Source organism: Vipera berus (assembly GCF_964194415.1).
Source record: "Vipera berus genome assembly, chromosome: 2".
Lineage (NCBI taxonomy): Eukaryota > Metazoa > Chordata > Lepidosauria > Squamata > Viperidae > Vipera > Vipera berus.
In genome coordinates, this window is record NC_138203.1 from 258,218,592 (window position 1) to 258,237,257 (window position 18,666).

An 18,666-nucleotide genomic window follows, 5' to 3' on the forward strand; every position below is an offset into this window, starting at 1 on the left:
TGTTCCTTAGATGGTCTCAGGAAAAGTGACACTTAAATGTCAACTGTACTAATTAATTCCATCAGAATGGTTTCATTCTGGAAGGTTACTTTGTAAACATTTTGAAGAAGTGTAGTAATATTATGAATCCATACATCCTCTAATAAACCAAAATGTTTCTCCTAAGATACATAAGTGATGTAATACCTAATGACTAATTTATATTCCTTTAAAGTATTTGTTTGTACAATCAATATTTGATCAATGAGAGGTAAAATGATTAAAAAACATGACAATAAATGAGCAGTTTGTGACATATATGGCAGATGATTGTTTAGTTCTATTAGGGACAGAATTGAACCTTGGATTTCGTGAAGGAGATAAATGTACTTGAACTACTTCTATTTAATGTCTTATGATTGCGGGATATTCCTTTTATGCTTTGATAGTCTTGATTTTTCATGGTCGTTTAAACTTAGATTTCACCTCCCCTACATATTTTTTATTATTGTTCTTTTGTTGGAGATGATTTGGCACACATAATTTGGGTTATTTTTAAAAAAGTTTTTTACACGATTATTGATTTTAGTTGCAACATTTAAGACTTCCTTGGAATTTTACAGCATTTAAAAATATTTTTCTGAAGACCTGTAAATGTAATATCTGTCATGGTTCCGATAGATGAGACCAATTAAAGCAGAACTCCGAGGCTTGAGTTTTCCTCTAAGAACATGTGTATTGGTTACAAAGTATTGGCACAGTCAAAAGTGAAACCAAGACTAAAGTTCCCTCCAAAAGCAACTGTATTACAAAGTTAAAATCCCCACCCCATAACCTATGCAATCAACTGCATTTCCCAATAGAATAGTTTGGCAGGCTTTCTGACATTAAGCTCAACCCTCCCCAGCCAAGAGAACAGAAATGACCTTGGTTCCCAGGGGATAGAGTATTATTTAGGCTAGCATAGAACTTCCCATTCCTCTTCCCCACAATCCTGTGGCAACCAAAAACAAGCAAGATGGCTTCAGTCAGGTTCATTGCAGGGTTGACAGTCGGATCCCCTAAAGAGAAAATAAATCCTGCAGAAAATAAAAGGTGAAATTAAGAATCTCCCTGAGGTTTTTGAGGATGCTTATCATAAAATTTCTTTATCAATTAGTTTGCCTTAACGTCTGTAGTTTTTACCCAAGTAGCCTCTGATAAAGGATATCCCTTCCACTGCACTAGGAATTGTAATTTCCCTTTTTATAACCTAGAGTCAAGGATTCATTTAATTTCATAATGAGTTTTCCCTTGAACTAAAAGAGGACCAGATGCTTTCTTAGAAATTGGTCACAGTGACGATTCTCTCAGAGGTTTTAGCAAACTGCAGTGGAAAATAGGGTGAATTTTTCCCAGTAAGGAGGAAGTTTTCAACTCAAATGTCATAGGATTCTAACTATAGGGAAAGGACCAAGAAATTTTGGTTCCAATTTCTTACTGGGCAATTTAAATCTTAAATATTTAGTTGAAAGATAGACTTTTCCTCCCCCCCACCTGAAACAGTCTCTAAGGGGACCGGTTCGTATCAGCTTGTTGCTTGTAAGTTTTTGCAGCTTGATTTAGAGCATTTTTACATTAGTCCAAACAGTTTGCCACAATGTCACCCACTGGTCTAATGTTTGTGAGGCAGGTGGTTCCTGGGGGTATTGAGACATAGGAATGAACTCTCGGCCGGTTGCTATTTTAAATGGACTAAGTCCAGTACTGCTGTGCACAGTATTATTGTAAACCACTTCAGCAAAAGGTAGGAAGTCAGCCCAGTTAGGTTGTTGGTAATTAACGTAGCATCTGATGCATTGTTCCACCCTTGAGTTAGCTCTCTCAGCTGATCCATTCATGCTCAGATGAAAAGCCGATGAAAGCCCTTGAGTGGATCCAATTAGCTTGAGAAAGTCTTTCCAAAACTTTATTATAAATTGAACTCCTCTATCAGACATGATCTTGTTTGTGACACCAAGGAGGGGGGTATATATGCTTCAGAAACATCTTAGCTAACTTCTTTGTGGAAGGGAGTCCTGAGCAGGCTATGAAATAAGCCTGATTGGAAAAGAGATCAAAGACATTCCATATTACTGTATTTCTTCTACTTTCTGGTAGCTCAACAATAAAGTCCATAGCTATGTCCTCCCAGGGTAGAGAAGGATCCACTACCTACTGCAACAATTCAGGGGTTTTCCCTGGTCATTTTTCATGGTGGCGCAAATGGCACAGCTTTTTATATAGCTTTCAATGTCCTTTTTCATCCCTGATCACCAAAACTGCCTCCCGACCAATTGCAATGTCTTTAAGAATCCAAAATACTATCAACCCTGCAATGAACCTGACTGAACCATCTTGCTCATTTTTGGTTGTCACAGGATTGGCGGGAGGAGGAATGGGAAGTTCTATGCTAGCCTAAACAATACTCTGTCCCATGGGAACCAAGATCATTTCTGTTCCCTTGGCTGGAGAGGGTTGAGACTAATGTCAGAAAGCCTGCCAAACTATTCCACTGAGAAATGCAGTTGATTGCATAGGTTATGGGCTGAGAATTTTAACTTTGTAATATGGTTGCTTTTGGAGAGAACTTTAATCTTGTTTTCACTTTTGACCATGCTGATAGTTTGTAACCAATGAAATGTTCTTAGAGGAAAACTCAAGCCTTGGAGTTCTGCTTTAATTGGTCTCATCTATCGGAACCATGACATTAAACCAAGACTCCTGAAATTTTAATAATTGGGGTCCTGAGCCCCAGTTGCCTACCTAACACCTGTAGGAGGACAACAAAGACTCAGGGAAGAATCTGAGATGGAGAAGAGATGAGAGGTGTCCTTGAGCTTCAGCATGGCATTGTTCCCTCCAAAGGAACTGTATTACAAAGTTAAAATTCTCACCCCATAACCTATACAATCAACTGCGTTCCCCAATAGAATAGTTTGGCGGGCTTTCTGACATTAGGTTCAACCCTCCTCAGCCGAGGGAACAGAAATGACCTTGGTTCCCACGGGACAGAGTATTGTTTAGGCTAGCAATCTGTCAAGATGCCATAAATTCTGGACTTTCCAAGTAAATAGACCCTATACTCGGAAAAAATTATGATACATCACTTAAAGGAGGAATTAATAGCTACTATAACAGTTTGTTGATATGTATTTGTTGACATTTGAATTATGTTTTTTGTTTACAAAAGTGCAAATATAGTCAGTTTTTTGGAGTTGGTTTTTTTTTGGTAGTGGAATTTCCTAGCCCTTTTTAAATGAAAACTATGGATTTGAAGTCATATTTATATGTTTAATATTTTGTTACACTTTTTCTTTTAATTAATTTGGTATAAATGCAAGAAAAAAATGAAGAAAAAAAAGAAGAAAAAAATGAATTCTTGAATAAAACACCAGAAATGGATTTGACATTTTCCTTTTTAAATACAGTACTGGAAACTTCAAGGCCCATTGCTTCAAGAAAAACCTAAAACAAACTCAAGATAATAAAGTTTGAAAACTATAAGAATCTAAATTTGTATTCGTTCATCCATCACATTTCTACACTGCCCATCTTGCCTAAGAGATCCTGGGCAGTTTAAAATAAAAAGGGACCAGGTTAATTTCTATTGATTCTAGCATGACAGCATTGACATACATTATTTTTTATAAGAAATTGTTTACAACATTAAAATTAATTGCACAAAAATCTCACATTGTTTATGGTAATTTGATAATTAAGACAAGAGAATCTGCAATCTTTAAAGGTTAAGCTTCACAGCCACTATTGGTGGAAAATACTGCAAAATTTTCTTCTCTGATACTAATTAATAACTTCTGGGATGACAGGTGGTTAAAGCAGTCTGGATGTGAAACTAAGCAGCAATTGCTCTGGTTAGCCTGTAGATGGCAAAGTACCAGAAATATCAGATTTGTTGCTAGAAAGTTAAAAATAGCTCAAAAAGTACTGGTAGCACACTTCTATATTGTTATCAGAAACCTACACAGATGTGCCCATGAAGTACTGGGGAATGAGCTCAATTGAAAATGATGTTAATTATTTATATTGAAAAATTTCTAATTCCATATAAAATGCTAGTGGCATGTCATTTACTCAAATTTTGAACAGTTCAATTCTTTGGGATTTGTTTTTCCCAAATGTATTTTGAGGTTATCAAGTATTCTTGTAGTCAATAAATATATAGAAAGATCTGCAAACTATCATCAATGATATTACCGATGCAGAGAGTTTCTGTGGATAAATCTTTCATCCTATCTTTAAATATATCACAGGGAACTGGCTTTCTTATTCCTTTATTTATGTAAAGTTTCATAGCTGTACTTGGGAATATCAGATTTACGTGGATCTTAATTTCTTACATTTACAGTTGGATCTGAGTTCATCTTCTGTAGGAATACAGATTAGCGGATACAGCTATTATTTTAACAGCCTTCACCAATATATAGTATTCTGTAATATTATATAATGTTATTTTATATAGTCCTATATAATATTTTAGGGACGCGGTATGGCTCAGTGGGTTAAGACGCTGAGCTTGTCGATCAGAAGGTCGGCAGTTTGGCGGATCGAATCCCGAGTGCCGCGTAATAGAGTGAGCGCCTGTTACTCGTCCCAGCTTCTGCCAACCTAGCAGTTCAAAAGCACGTAAAAATGCAAGTAGAAAAATAGGGACCACTCTGGTGGGAAGGTAACAGCGTTCCGTGCGCCTTTGGCGTCTAGTCATGCCGGCCACATGACCACGGAGACGTCCTCGGACAAGCGCTGGCTCTTCGGCTTGGAAACGGAGATGAGCGCCGGCCCTTAGAGTCGGAAACGACTAGCACGCATGTGCGGGGGAACCTTTACCTTTTTATATAATATTTTAAAAATATTGTTTATCAACAAAATTTAGTCATTATTACAAGAAATCATTCATCACTAGCACTCTGTATGCTACTATTATTATACATTTCCTTGAATGTTTTATTTGTTTTATAATATTCCAAGAAGACTGAAATGATTATGGGGAAGTGATGATGGTATGAAGTCACTCAAATGAGTGGATTCAAAATTGTTAAGAGTTTATAATTTATACGTTTCTTTTAGCAAATTGCAATATTATATGCAAAGTGCTACTTGTTTAGTGTTAGCAATATGTTTATAAAATTGTGGCAATGTGTATAAAAATAAGACCAATAGATTAATGAATTCATGTATTCAAAAAGTGCATTTTACTTCTTCTTTGGTTTCTTCCAGATCTTGGACAAGTTATATCTGCTTTCCCAAGTTTGTTTTGTAATTTATTTTAGCACTTATCTTGAGTTATGCCATAGATATGTGTTTAAGATCAGAGTGATGATTGTGGTAGTCACCCTAAAGAACTTGACAGCTAAAGGGCACATTAATGATGTTTTTGGACAAGTTCTTGAAAATTAATATTTAATATTAAAGATAATTTCATAAAGATAATTTAATTAAGGTTGGCAAGGAATCCTCATATTGGACTAGATGTTTGCATCCTCTAGATCAGGGGTCTTCAAACTTGGCCCTTTTATGACTTATGGACTTCAACTCCCAGAATTCCTCAGCAGGCTGGCTGAGGAATTTTGGGAGTTGAAGTCCACAAGTCATAAAAGGGCCAAGTCTGAAGACCCCTGATCTAGATCTTTTCTGTTTCATCCCATTGTTGGTCTCAGCAGGTGGCAGCGCAAGGCTGAAACTCAGTAGCTAGGCGAATGCTTAAAGAGAGGACTTCCAGGGAATCCCCCAAAGTGTAGGCTAGACCTGACAGGTGGAAAAGGTCCTAAAGGCAAATGGGTGGTTCCATGAAATGGATGTAATACAATTCCCAGGAGACCATCACTTTTTGCTTTGTTTCAACTTTTAGCTGCCAAGCCCCTCAGAGTTTGTCCCTGGCTTAATGGCTGGCACAGGGTTTTAGAATTGTTATGATAGGAGGTTTTCCAACTTTTGAAGAAGTAAATATGGAGGCCTGCTTGGAAGTGAGAGAAGGAATGGGAGGGCCAAATTATTTCTTTTTGCCTCCCTCAGAAGAGAGAACTGTTTCTCACTAATTAATATTACAGAATGTTTTTTATTCCTGTTCTAGTCTAGTTTGGAATGTGCACTGCACAACTGAACCATTTAAATAGATTTATCTCCCAAGAAAACCAAAATCCAGTTTCAATCAATAAGGCGTCCTTTTCAAGGAATGACTAAAATAGAAAATGGAATCTGACTTTCTAGTAAGTCTGGAAAAGGCAGCTTCATTCTAAGTTATGAAGGATAGTTTTTAATTTGTATGCCTATATAGATATATATAATTTATTTTAAAATGTTTTAAAAAACATTTACCCAGCAGTTGATTCATGGCAGCTTCACTAGTCCAAGAGATTAATTCTATATGTTGATCTTTTTGGAGACAGTTTTAATTTACACAGGACCTGTGCACCTATATTGAAATGATCAATCAACTATTATAAATACATCAAAAACCATACTTTATTTTATGTATAGCAATACAATTTACATATTAAATAACACTATAATAGAATGATTTAATATACTTTTAAACATAACAAAATGGAAATTCTTCAAGTTACAAAAAAGAAAAAATCAAAATTAAGAACTCCCCTAAAACCAAATACCACATTTCCCCAATGGGTCAAAGAGATAAACTTATCCAGTGACTGGTTAAGTCTAATTCCTATTGCACACACTGACAATGGAAATTAAAGAAAATCCAGCATCAACAATCACTGTTCCAAAGAAATAACCTGTGTTGAATCATTTTTGGAATGTGATGGCATTTCACTACTTTAGTACACATAAAAGATGTTGCACGTATCCACCACAAAAGGAAAGAAATGAAGTTGAAACTAGAAAAAAATTAGCTTTATATGAAAATATAAAATTCTATGATTATATACCATTGATACAAAGTTCCCAGAAGATGCTTATTCAAGCAACAAAATATTTACAGTTGTGATGATTTCTGTTATTTCAAAATGAATGAAATGAAAAGGATGGCTAGAGATGAACACTTAGTTCTTTAGAAACAATGGCTGCTTGCTAGTTTCAAAGGTTTAACAACAACAACAAAAGTCACCACCCCAAATGTTGGAGAGTTGTGACATTTTATAAAATTGATTATCTCCTCTTCTGGAGACGTGTTTATTCTTAAAACTCAAGACGTTTTTTCTTGAAATTAATTATCCTCTGTAGAAAAGGGTTCCATTTCAAATATCTAACAAAAATACTAAAAACAGTCAAATAGCTAAAACTATAATGTCTGAGGCCAAGTACTTTCACTGTGGTTTGTTTGTCCCCCTGTTTGTATGCCTGCCCTACACAGATGGGTGTAGCTGGTATTGTTTACAATGGCAACCAAAAGAGAAAGCTCAAACGATGCACAAGCCAGAGTAGAGAATTAAACCTGTAACAAAAAAGAAATGCATTTCCAGTTGATATAAAATTCACTGTCATGAGCATCGATAATGGGAATGGGTAGCAGAAGAAAATAAATTTTGAAAGCACGGCTGCTAAGTCATTCATTTCATAACATTTCCTGTTTTTCCCCCCTCCTATAATTGGACTATTATTTTTGCTAGGAATTTGTATTAAGCTTCTTTGGTAAAACTAATAGCTCTATTTTAAAAGAGAATAGCACTTTACAAGAAAACAGGCATTTATAACAAATCATTGTGCTGTGTCATGAAAAAGGAAAGGGAAAATAGTTTGGTACTTTCCAATCAGTCTTCTTCAGCTTAAAGAAGTTTAGAAGCAATAGGAAGCAAGTTTTGTTCTTCTCATTGTAATCCCAATTAGAATAAATTTGAATACTTTCTCTTCCTTGTATATAGGCATAAATATATACATAAGAATGATTGCGTTTATATTCTGAACTGAATAAAAAAGCATTATGAATGATTGATGAATTAATACAAAGGGCTACTAATATTAGCTGGATTCAACAATACAAAATAAAACATATATTTGAGATAGACTGTACACAGTGAGTGAGCTCAGATATTTCAATATTCTGGAATTTAGTAAAGAACCCAAGACCTTGGGGTAAGCAACCAAATGCATAAAAAGGTCACGTATTTGAGAATATCCATGTTATAACTATGTTTTCTTAATTCCAGATGACTTTTGAATAAAGCACTCAGGATTACAAATTAATCAACATTTAGAACTCATTTTATCCACGTATGAATAGAACTTGACTCTAGCAAGAAATACGAGTGACAATATCTCATAAGAATTGTGAGGCTACTTATTTGTTTGTTTAAAATTATAGCTTATATCTATCCTGAAGAGCAAGGCAGAGTATAACTGTAACATGAACAGTAAAGGACTAAACCCTGTTAAGCATTTATCTGGAGAAGCCACAAAATCGAGATGTTAGTTGTGCTTAAAGTAAATTGAACCTAATGGGAGTCAAATTTTGATCAACCTGCTCCATTGATTCCAATTATTAATTATGCGAATGTATATTTTAGTCACATAAATGCCTAATAACAAGCATGCATAACTGGTACTGAAGAGAGATGAGATGGTAGCAGTTGTTTTTACTATACGCTCTGCCATAATTCTGAAGAAAAAAAAAAGATTTCCCAAACTCCCATTTTAATGGTTGTTCTGACATTTGCAGAATAACTTTCTGTATCCCTTCATGGTTCTGAGCCTGCTCAGGCTTTTATGCTGCTATTTGCATAACAAAAATATAAATGTTAATTGAATTAGGCACTCACTATTTTTCTTCTACTACTGCTCTAGTTCTTTTTTGGGAGCTTACGTTACTGTCTTTTAAAACAAAATGAGAAATGTAACCCCAGTAGTGCAGTTTTTCATATCACAGTGAAATTATTTTGTGGAGTTCATTCTTACATTTAATCTTGAACAGCACCTCTTTCCCCTGAATCTTTCTCTATTATTGTTAATCTCTTTGCCTGCAACATTAAGCTTAACGGTCAAGAAAATGAATGAATATTAAGTGGAAGGTTATTACATGTTAAATGGAGGTACACAGCTATGGAGTAGATTCTACATGAGAACTGAACACCCAGTTCAAATGATATTTACTTTGGACTTCTGGGGAAGCAATAGGAGACTGAAGGCAGCTCCATGGAGAGTAGAGCTGGCAGAAAGAGAAGCCGATGAATGGATTGGCTCCTCAGAATTTCTCTCTGGAGCGAGGAGAGGTCAGGATTGCCCACAAGTGCTCCATACAGTAACTCCCTCTGAGGACACCATAAGCCAGCAGATTCAGGTGTATTTTAGTACTCTAGGAGCTGGGAGAAAGTCAATTTGCTTATGCCATGGTCCAGTGCCTTTAAATGGATACTGGGTTTGCAGGACTAGGAAGACCTCCAAGGTCCCTTCCAACTTGTTATTTAGTTACTTCCTCTCTTAAATACTTTAAAATTTCTTATTAATGGCTTTTTTGATGTTAAGAACCTTCACAAGGCAAGTTGCATTATACTGGGTGAGTTTCTTTATCCTTCATGAATGACGTTACATGAAAGCTTCAGGACTTTAAAATGAATTTCTTTTTTATTTTTGAATAAATAGCAACAGGTGATTACTGTATAATATTGATTTTAGAAAGTTATAAGATTAAAGGACTTGAAATAATTTCCTGCAGATTTTTTACAAGTTTATAGAAATGTATATGAAGAGTTGGAAACTTAGGAAAAAAACCAACACATGATAAGAGGGGACTTTCGAAGTTGACTAGAGGGAGCCAGAGAGAATTAAAGATTACAATGAAAGGAGAAAAGACCTATTAACATAATGGAGCAATATTATTTGAATGTAGGGTTCAAGGGTATTTGAGAACAATGCACTCAGAAATTACTCTTAAGATTGTCTATTATAAAAACGGATTTTAAAGGGGCTATAGAAGAGGAACAGATTTCACTGGACAAAGTGGTGATTAAGGGTTGATTTGAATGTGGATCTGAAAGTGAATTTAAAAATGCCGGAGAGCAAGAATAATATGGAGAAAGATGCCACACTGAATTTACAAATGAAACTGGCTGATGAGGGCACATATAACTAAATCAGAAGAGTGACTTGGATAGCTTTCTTATCTTGGATTTACAAAACAGACAAGTTATACTAATGAAGGAGTTTTTGAGGAGACAAAGAGGAAATAATAAGAAATCAATTGGAGGGACATCATTTGAAGGGATTAAAAATCAAGATTTTAAAAAATAAACAGAAGTAATATAAGATTTATTTGATCAAGTTTAAACTATATACATTGTTTCAGGTTAATGGGTTGGTTTTTTTTGACTAGGACCAAATGACAAAGCTTTAAGGATTTGTTTATAGATAACAGATAAGAGATGAGAAAATATTTCTTTTGTGATATTTTTAGAGAAAATGCTAAGCTAAGTTACTGTGTTAAAAGAATACAGTATTATAAAGTTGACTTATTTGATTAAAAAGGTAAAGGAGTCCTTGCGGATTTTACTTCACTAGTCATTGCTGACTGTAGGGGGTGGTGCTCATCTGTTTCAAGGCCGTTGAGCCAGCGCTGTCCGAAGACATTTCCACAGTCATGTGGCCAGCATGATGTCACGAAGCACTGTTACTTATTTGATTAAGATTAAAATATATATTTTATTTATCCCTGGTAGCTCTTAATTGACTTTTGCTGATTGGGACTGAATGACAAGATTTGACAAGTCTTTTCTTAAGAGATGAGATGGGGGAAGAGGAGAGCTTTTATTGAAATATCAGAGAATAAATTACTAAAGCCGCCTGTACTTGTACAGAGGAAGGGGAGATTCATTTCTTTATGTATCCTTTTTAATTTTTTTATTCTATTTTTTCTTTTCTCTGCGGTTTTTATTTTCTATGTTCTTACTTTGCATTGTTTTTGTATTCATAAATTTTAATAATTATTATAAAAAACGCAAATGGCATTGACTTTGAAAACCATCTTGCTTCAGTAGAGACTGATCTAATTTAAACTTACAATCCACATTCAGATTTACAGTTAGGAAATGGTGGCTTAAGTGTAGTGAAGCTGACTTCCTTTCCATCAAAATCAAACATTCAACCGAAAATGGAAAAAGAAAACAGAAACATGCATTTTACCTGTTAAACCAATATTTTTTGACACATAATTTGGGTGGGAAACAATTGACATTGTGATTGTGTTTAATGGTTGCAATTTTCTGAACAATGTTCATTGATAGCAGTTGAAATGCAGTCCTTGATGTGCAGTGTGCCTCTTAGTCCTAATAGATGTAATACAAATTTTATTTTATTTATTTATAAACTTTATTGTCCACCTATCTTACCATATGGTTACTCTGAGGGCTTACAATTATATCTTAGTTAAAACAAAAAAAGTTAAACCTTAAAACCAAAGACACATGAGGAGGGAAGGAGTGAAGTGGGAGGGAGGGAGAATCTGTTATTACTCAATCAGTTGTGAAATATTTAAAAATGGCGTTGGTTGATGTAAAACTGATTTGTTCATTATTAGAATCCTTAAAAAGGGGATTAAGTCTGCTTTCAATGGATATAAAGTCACAAAACACTATTTTATCAATGAGTGTTGGGCATTTATATCTGCTAAGAATGTGTGCATTTTATTTTTAATAAATAGTTAATATTCTAATTATATTTATTTACGTTAACTAACATTTTTCTGCAAATATGTATTGATATGCTACCTTATACTGCAATAACTGGAAGAGCAAATACCAGCCAAATACCTAGGAAAATGCTAAGTTATAACTGATTCTGTGATTCCTTCTATGGGCTAGGAACATTTGCCTTAAATGGAAGAATATCTGACAACCCATTTCTGTCCAGTTCTGGAGAGTCCAGTTTTTTTAATCTACTTTTACAAATTATAGTAATTTTTTGTTTTGGCTAATTCTGGATTCCTTTCCATGGAAGTGCAGCCACTTCTACATTGACAGCTCAAGGGAGAACATTTAGATGAGGCAACTTCACTTTGGTTTGTTACAATCCACCATTTCATACCTTGTTACCTTCATATGCTAGCACATTATTTTATCTAGTTTGAATTGGAAACAGAGATAAACAAACTCCACTCATTCAGAGAACACACAAACTGGTTTTTTTACTAAGCTAGTCCAGATAGCCATTGGGTGGAATCTAATGGCCTTCCTGAAAACATCTACTTGTCTGTTCTCTGATGTTTGAGGAACTCTCAGGAGTAGCTATCAAAACTGTAAAGGAGGATTTCTTTAGCTATTGAAACTAATGTTGTCATCTCTACTGAATTACTCTACATCTTCAGCTTATATAAAAAGATTGTATTTCACTAGAAGCTAGTTCAATTCTCATTTGTACAATGTAAAAACATAGGAAAACAGTACTGATAAAGATCAAAAGCTGTCTCTTCCACCAGTACCAATGTCACATCCGGAAGCATAATGTAAGCAGAAATAGTATTGCCCCCATCATTTCCCCAGTAACTGAAACCGAGAAGCCTATCCCCTCTGATATTGGAGATAATATATAGCCTTCATACTGAGTAGCCATTGATTCTCCATGAATTTGTCTCATAAAAGCCTTGTAAGGGGACCATATATTCAACTGAACTTCACAAATGGTTTGGAAAGCGCAACTTGTTAAAGTAATTTGGAACAAAAAATTAAATATTAAAGATAACGAGTGGAGGGTTTTTTTTAAGGGAGCGAAACATTAAGGTTGTAATCCTATATACATTGATTCAGTGTAATTTACTTTTGAGTAGACATAGGATTATTCTGTAGAATAATATGTATAGTATCGAAAAATGAAATTATGAAATTGGGAAGTACATACTAATTGTGTTAAAAAAAGAGGAAGAATGTAATCTTATAGGTAGTTTTTTTTATTAGATCGCTTCACCAGTAATATGGATCAGTACGTTTTAGCACTAGAGTATGAAAATTACACACCTGTAAAAACGGCATCTAACAGCTATCAAATTAAGAAATTCTTTTCTCCATCATATAACATACTGTAAAGACAGAGGTTCTGTTCCAGAAACTTAAGGAACTATACATGTAAATGTGAATAGTGTATGAATTGGAAATATTGCTAAATACTTTTGGAATAAAATGACCTGATTGAACATTGTTGCACTGTAATTAAATTATCCTTAGTGGAAATATGATCAAAATATTTTCCTGAAATGACAATGCGATAAAAATACCTGGGAATTAATGGAAGTATAAATTCGAGATCTGAAATTGAATCACAAGTCTGAGTTGCTTTGCATTTTGGGAATATAATTTTATGTGTTTCATAGAAAACACTCCATTGAACTCTGTCAAGTCAAAAGAGGAATTCCAGACAATGCAGAGCAGCTGTTCAACTGAATTTCAACAGCTTTCCAAAATTTATCTAGCAATCACTAGTTTGCGAGAGAAAATGAAGAACACTACTCATCCATGTTACTGGAAAACAAAAGGACTATAACAGTACGCAAATTAAACAATGAATATTGGAATAGGTCAAGGATACAGCATTTTTTTTTATGTAACTCAAAAATATTTCTCTGGCCTAGCATCCAAGATTGTAAAGCCAAGGCTTATGAGAATTAATTAAACATCATGGTATTTCAACTAATAAGTAGTGTGTTTGTTGTCATGGAATGTCGTCAAGATTTGTTTTCTTTTGTATTATATCTCTATAGGCAGTTAACACTGATCATATAGTGCAAACTAGATAAAATTGTGTTTCACTGTGTGAAATAAACAGAGGTGCAAATGCTCAGTAGGATACCATTAAGACGTAAAATGGCAAAAATAAATATCAAAACTTTTTATCAGTGTAAAAAAGTAATTGGGTTATTGTATAACCTAAGAGTCTGGCAAAAAAGGCCTCAAAAAGTTCAGTCTTCAGAAATTCCACAAATTAAGTGCCTTTAAGTATTCCTTTTAGACAAGAGATTCCATACTTTCTGCAGGATCTGATTCTTCACTGGCCATAACAACACCATTTTTGTCCATTGCCATGGTGCCATTTCCATTTTCTTTCGTGCTGATCAGGCTTAGCATTGCTTTGTAAAGGAATTGGTACTGCTCCTGGAACAAAAAAATCAAAAGGCGTTAAAGTACCTAAGATTTAAGCAGGCAGAATGTTTTATTTATTTATTAAATTTTTAGGCCACCCATCTTATTGATACAGCACCTCTGGATTATAATATAATAAAAAAGGTAATACAAGACAGTTAAAATTGGAAGAATTAAATAGGAAAGCTAAAACCCAAGACAATGGGCAACTTGAGGGAGGCAGAATCTCTTCTACCCTGTCAGCTACCTCCAATGTACATGCCCCATTGGGGCTCCAGGCCAGGTGGCGGAACAAAGTTTTCAGGCTCTTCTGAAAGGCCAGGAATATGGGGGCAGACCTCTCTTCCAACAGGAGAATATTCCAGAGGGTTCTCTGGAAGTTCTCCTAGACCCCACCAACCAACATGATTTGGGAGATGGAATCCAAAATAGGCCTCTCTCACTGGAACGAGTGAAGTGGGCTACTCCTGTCAGGATGAGATGGCTGCTCAGATACCCTGTGCCTTTCCCATAAAGGTCTTTAAAAATACAGGTAGTCCTCGACTTACAACCACAACTGGGCCGAAAATTTCTGTTGCTAAATAAAACAGTTCTTAAGTGAATTTCACCCATTTTATGACCTTCTTTGCCCCAGTCGTTAAGTGAATCACTGCAGTTACTAAGTTAGTAACGTGGTTGTTAAGTGAATCTGGCTTCCCCACTGACTTTGCTTGTCAGAAAGTCGCAAAAGGGGATCCCATGACCCCGGAACACTGCAACCGTCACAAATACGAGTCAGTTGCTAAGCGTCTGAATTTTGATCATGTGACCATCAGGATGCTGCAATGGTTTTAAGTATGGAAAACGGTCATAGGTGAGTTTTTTTCCCCAGTGTAACTTCAAACGGTCACTAAATGAACTGTTGAAAGTCAAGGGCTACCTGTAATGATCAACTAACTTGGAGCCAGAAGCAAACAGGTAACCAAATGCAGTTTGTGTATCAGCGTTGTCACATGTGCCAGCCGAGGGGTCAGTAGGACTGTCCATGCTGCTACGTTCTATTTTATGTCCAGATTGGATTTTCCAGAGTCAGTTTTGCCTGTTAAGATTCCAGTTGGAGTCCAAAGAGGTTTTCTTTCTTTCTTTCTTTCTTTCTTTCTTTCTTTCTTTCTTTCTTTCTTTCTTTCTTTCTTTCTTTCTTTCTTTCTTTCTTTCTTTCTTTCTTTCTTTCTTTTTAACTCTTCACACAACTCACTAAGCTTTACATTATGGCATAACTTTCACTTTCCAAAATGGTGCAACGGTTCATCTTTCATTTTTTAAAAAATAATTTCCGTAAAACTATATTGTAACCCCCTCCCCAAAAGAATGCATCACACTTTTCTTCAATATGTTTCTATTCACTTTCAATCATTAATGAGGGCGTTGTATAAATGATCTTGTCTGGACATCGAATAAGACTGTTTGCTTGCACGCAGGAAATCTCCAATAAAAAGCCTCTACAGCAGGGGTGTCAAACTCGATTTCATTGAGGGCCGCATCAGCATTGCAGTTGCCCTCAAGGGGCCGGGTGGGTATGGCCAGGGTGTGCGTGGCCTACTGGGTAGGCATGGCTAGAGTGCGTATGGCCTACTGGGTGGGTGTGGCCAGCTCTACATCGTTCACATCAAGCGTGCCTATGGGGGCCTGGGCAGGAGTAGGACAGATCTGAGGGTCTCTGGCAGGAGGAGGGTCTCTGGGCCAGGGCCAAGGCAGTGGGGGCCATTCCCTCACTGTTTCCAGGATGGCTTCGCGGGCCACATGAAACCACTTCACGGGCCGGATCCGGCCCCCGGGCCTTGTGTTTGACATGTCTGCTCTACAGGATAATATGAAAGAGAGGGCATGTTCACCCTCCCTACAGTGATCCTAAAGTTATGCATATTGCTGAAGAATGGCTCTTAGGATAGAATCCAATGATCTTATTCTACAAGAGCGAAAAGAACAAGTACAAACGAACAAGAACTTAGGACTGTGCACAAAACCTATGCAAGGATTTCAATTGTTTTTATTTTTTGTTGAATGATTTCTTGGTAAACCACAACTATCTTTCCCAAACTTACAATGTCTGTAAATACTCCAGGCCTCATCAGATTGATCATTTTTGCCACCTGGAAAACATCAACAGCATTTTCATTTTCCAGTTGCTGAGACAGGGTAGTCAGAGCACATAATGTTCCAGCTGCCACTGCTCCATACCTACAAACCCAAAGAATAATTTTATTCTCTATAAGAGATCCAGGGGATGTCTTGTCAGGCTGAATGGAAACTTGTATGTCTCTATGCCAGCTTTAATTTCTCTTGAATTTCCCACCTGAGTTTTTGTCAAGCATTTATTCTCAGAGGAATAAAACAAGGGAAGATGAGGATGAGTGCACATATGGAAAAATATGTTTTCTGTTACATTTCCTCAGAATGCAATTAAAAGCAGAACTTATACCTTTAAGCATGAAAATAAAATTCAGTGACCATAACAAATACTGGAATGGATTTACCAAAGATAATCTTACAGTGTTAAAAGCAAGCTTAATTTTTTTTGTCTGCCCAAATCAATAATTAGATTACTTTTGAAACAATTTCTAACATGGCAAGTTCAGCAAAATGACTACAAACCAGATGAACATTAAAACTAGCCATGGGGTAATACGAGTCAGCAAAAATATCTATTTAATATTATACAATATTTGTAATGTACAATAAAAACATTTTAAAACCCTTCTTCTCTATTCATATTAACACCATTTGTTATAAAATTGGATAGAGCAGAATTTTTTTTATGAAACTTTAAACACAATTGTAATATTCCTACAGAAGTCAATAATACCTTTTACCTCCCTCCTAGATGAATGTTCACAAAATTTTACATCTCTTATACCTTCTCCAATCTTTATAAAAATTATTTTAGTGAATATACATACTCATCATGAATGATGGTTGGGCCATCTCTCGTTAAGGCCTCTTCCTTGATTATATTGATAAGTTCAAAGGTACTGCTGATTGGGGCGTCCGGATTTGGCCATTTGGGGCACTGAAAATGGCGAACTTCCAAAACATAATCATCCTGAAATAAAAATCAGCCCAACTATTGACCATTTAAATTCCATTTCTAGATTTGAAATAACTAAAATTTATATCTTTAGCCCCTACAGTGTATACATTTTTCAATAATTTTTTTTGAAGGAGATGCTAAGATGACAACCAATTAGTGATTCCTTTTACAAGCTTCTGCTATGGACCAGCCTTATTTCCCCTGCTTCAGTCTCTCTCTCTCCCCTCCCTCCCCATTTTCAATATCCAGAGGGGGGGGGAAAGAAGGAAGGAAAGGAAAGAACCCATATAAGCCTTAGTAATAATATTGGGGTTTAAAACTCCAGTAAGATAGTGAAGCAGTGAGAATCAACTCCCATTTCCTCAATGGAGAACATATACTTTGAGTACCCTGTCTTAAGTAGGGGAGCACAAAAGATAACTTTTCCCATAGGAATCCTCTGAATCCTTTACAACCACATTACTTAACAGTAATCCTTTGATAGAGGAAGAATTACTTATCTCTCCAAGAAATCAGAAATGAATTCATTTATGATTCTAAAGAGTGTCTTCCCCAATATTACTAGAAAGGAAAAAGGTGATTCTTAGTAGCACCTAATGGTTGTTATGATCTCTCTTTGCTCAATTTTGGGGAGTCTACTCCAGATGCGATAGTGGTATCTCTGAGGTTGCTCCATACCCTGTTTTCTAAAATTTAGGTGACATTTCTGCATCAATAAATTTCTCTTATGGATGTTGCATGTCATTAGATCTACTGTATGCTGAGTCCAAATATAATACCTAAACAATGAGGATGGTTAGATAACACACTGCACATTTATTATGTGTGAAAATCCAAATGCAATTATTAATTACACCATGGTAAGAAACACCCAAAGCAAAACTTACTATCAACTAACAAAATAAGGAACAATGTTATGTTGCAATTATTTAAAAATAAAATAAAGGAGAATATTTGTAGCTCAAGATGGAAATGAGGGGTCACTGGTGCTCTCCGAGCTTGGTTGTTTTCTTGCAGATGTTTCATTGTTCAAACTAGGTAACTGCACTGATGATGTTACCTAGTTTGGGTAATGAAACATCTGCAAAAAAACAAAAAACAAAAACAAGCTCAGGGAGTGCCATTAAAAATAAAATAAAATAAAAATAAAAAAATGACATAGAAGTGATATATAATCAGTCCAAATGTCAGATAATCATTCAGCCAAAGATCCATACGTATAGGACATCCTGGCACTTTGCTGCAGAGCATAACAAAACAAATTAAATATTTTTGGAACAACAGCTTAGCTTTTCTGAAACTTCAGTTTCAATCCAAGCTTAGTTTCTTGTATAGAAGCATTACATAAATGTCAGCCATTTGTGATTTGAGATGACTGAACGTCTAACAATTAGAAGTCATTTCTTCACTGTAGCGTATATCCTAAAATTGCATGTGGAATGTGGAAAACATTTTAGTAAATCTAAATTTACTAAGGAGGAATATTAACCTTTGAACCAAACCTGACCGTTACTCTATGTCAATTCCATGTAGGACAAATTACAGCCTGAACAAGTTGCTCTC

The 18,666-nt window shown here is 35.6% G+C and overlaps 1 protein-coding gene across 1 annotated transcript in view; it reads right to left on the reverse strand.

The window, feature by feature from the left end:
• Nucleotides 1–11,938: 11,938 nt before the first annotated feature.
• The window catches only part of PTPRG (protein tyrosine phosphatase receptor type G), a 702,650-nt gene continuing 695,922 nt past the window's right edge, over nucleotides 11,939–18,666 (reverse strand). Inside the window, exons 27-29 of the mRNA XM_081320042.1 lie at nucleotides 16,973–17,115; nucleotides 16,118–16,253; nucleotides 11,939–14,048 (exon numbers count right to left, since the gene is read on the reverse strand). Coding sequence (XP_081176168.1) covers nucleotides 13,902–14,048; nucleotides 16,118–16,253; nucleotides 16,973–17,115 — 426 coding nt within the window. The 3' untranslated portion in view covers nucleotides 11,939–13,901. The remainder of the gene's footprint in view (nucleotides 14,049–16,117; nucleotides 16,254–16,972; nucleotides 17,116–18,666) is intronic.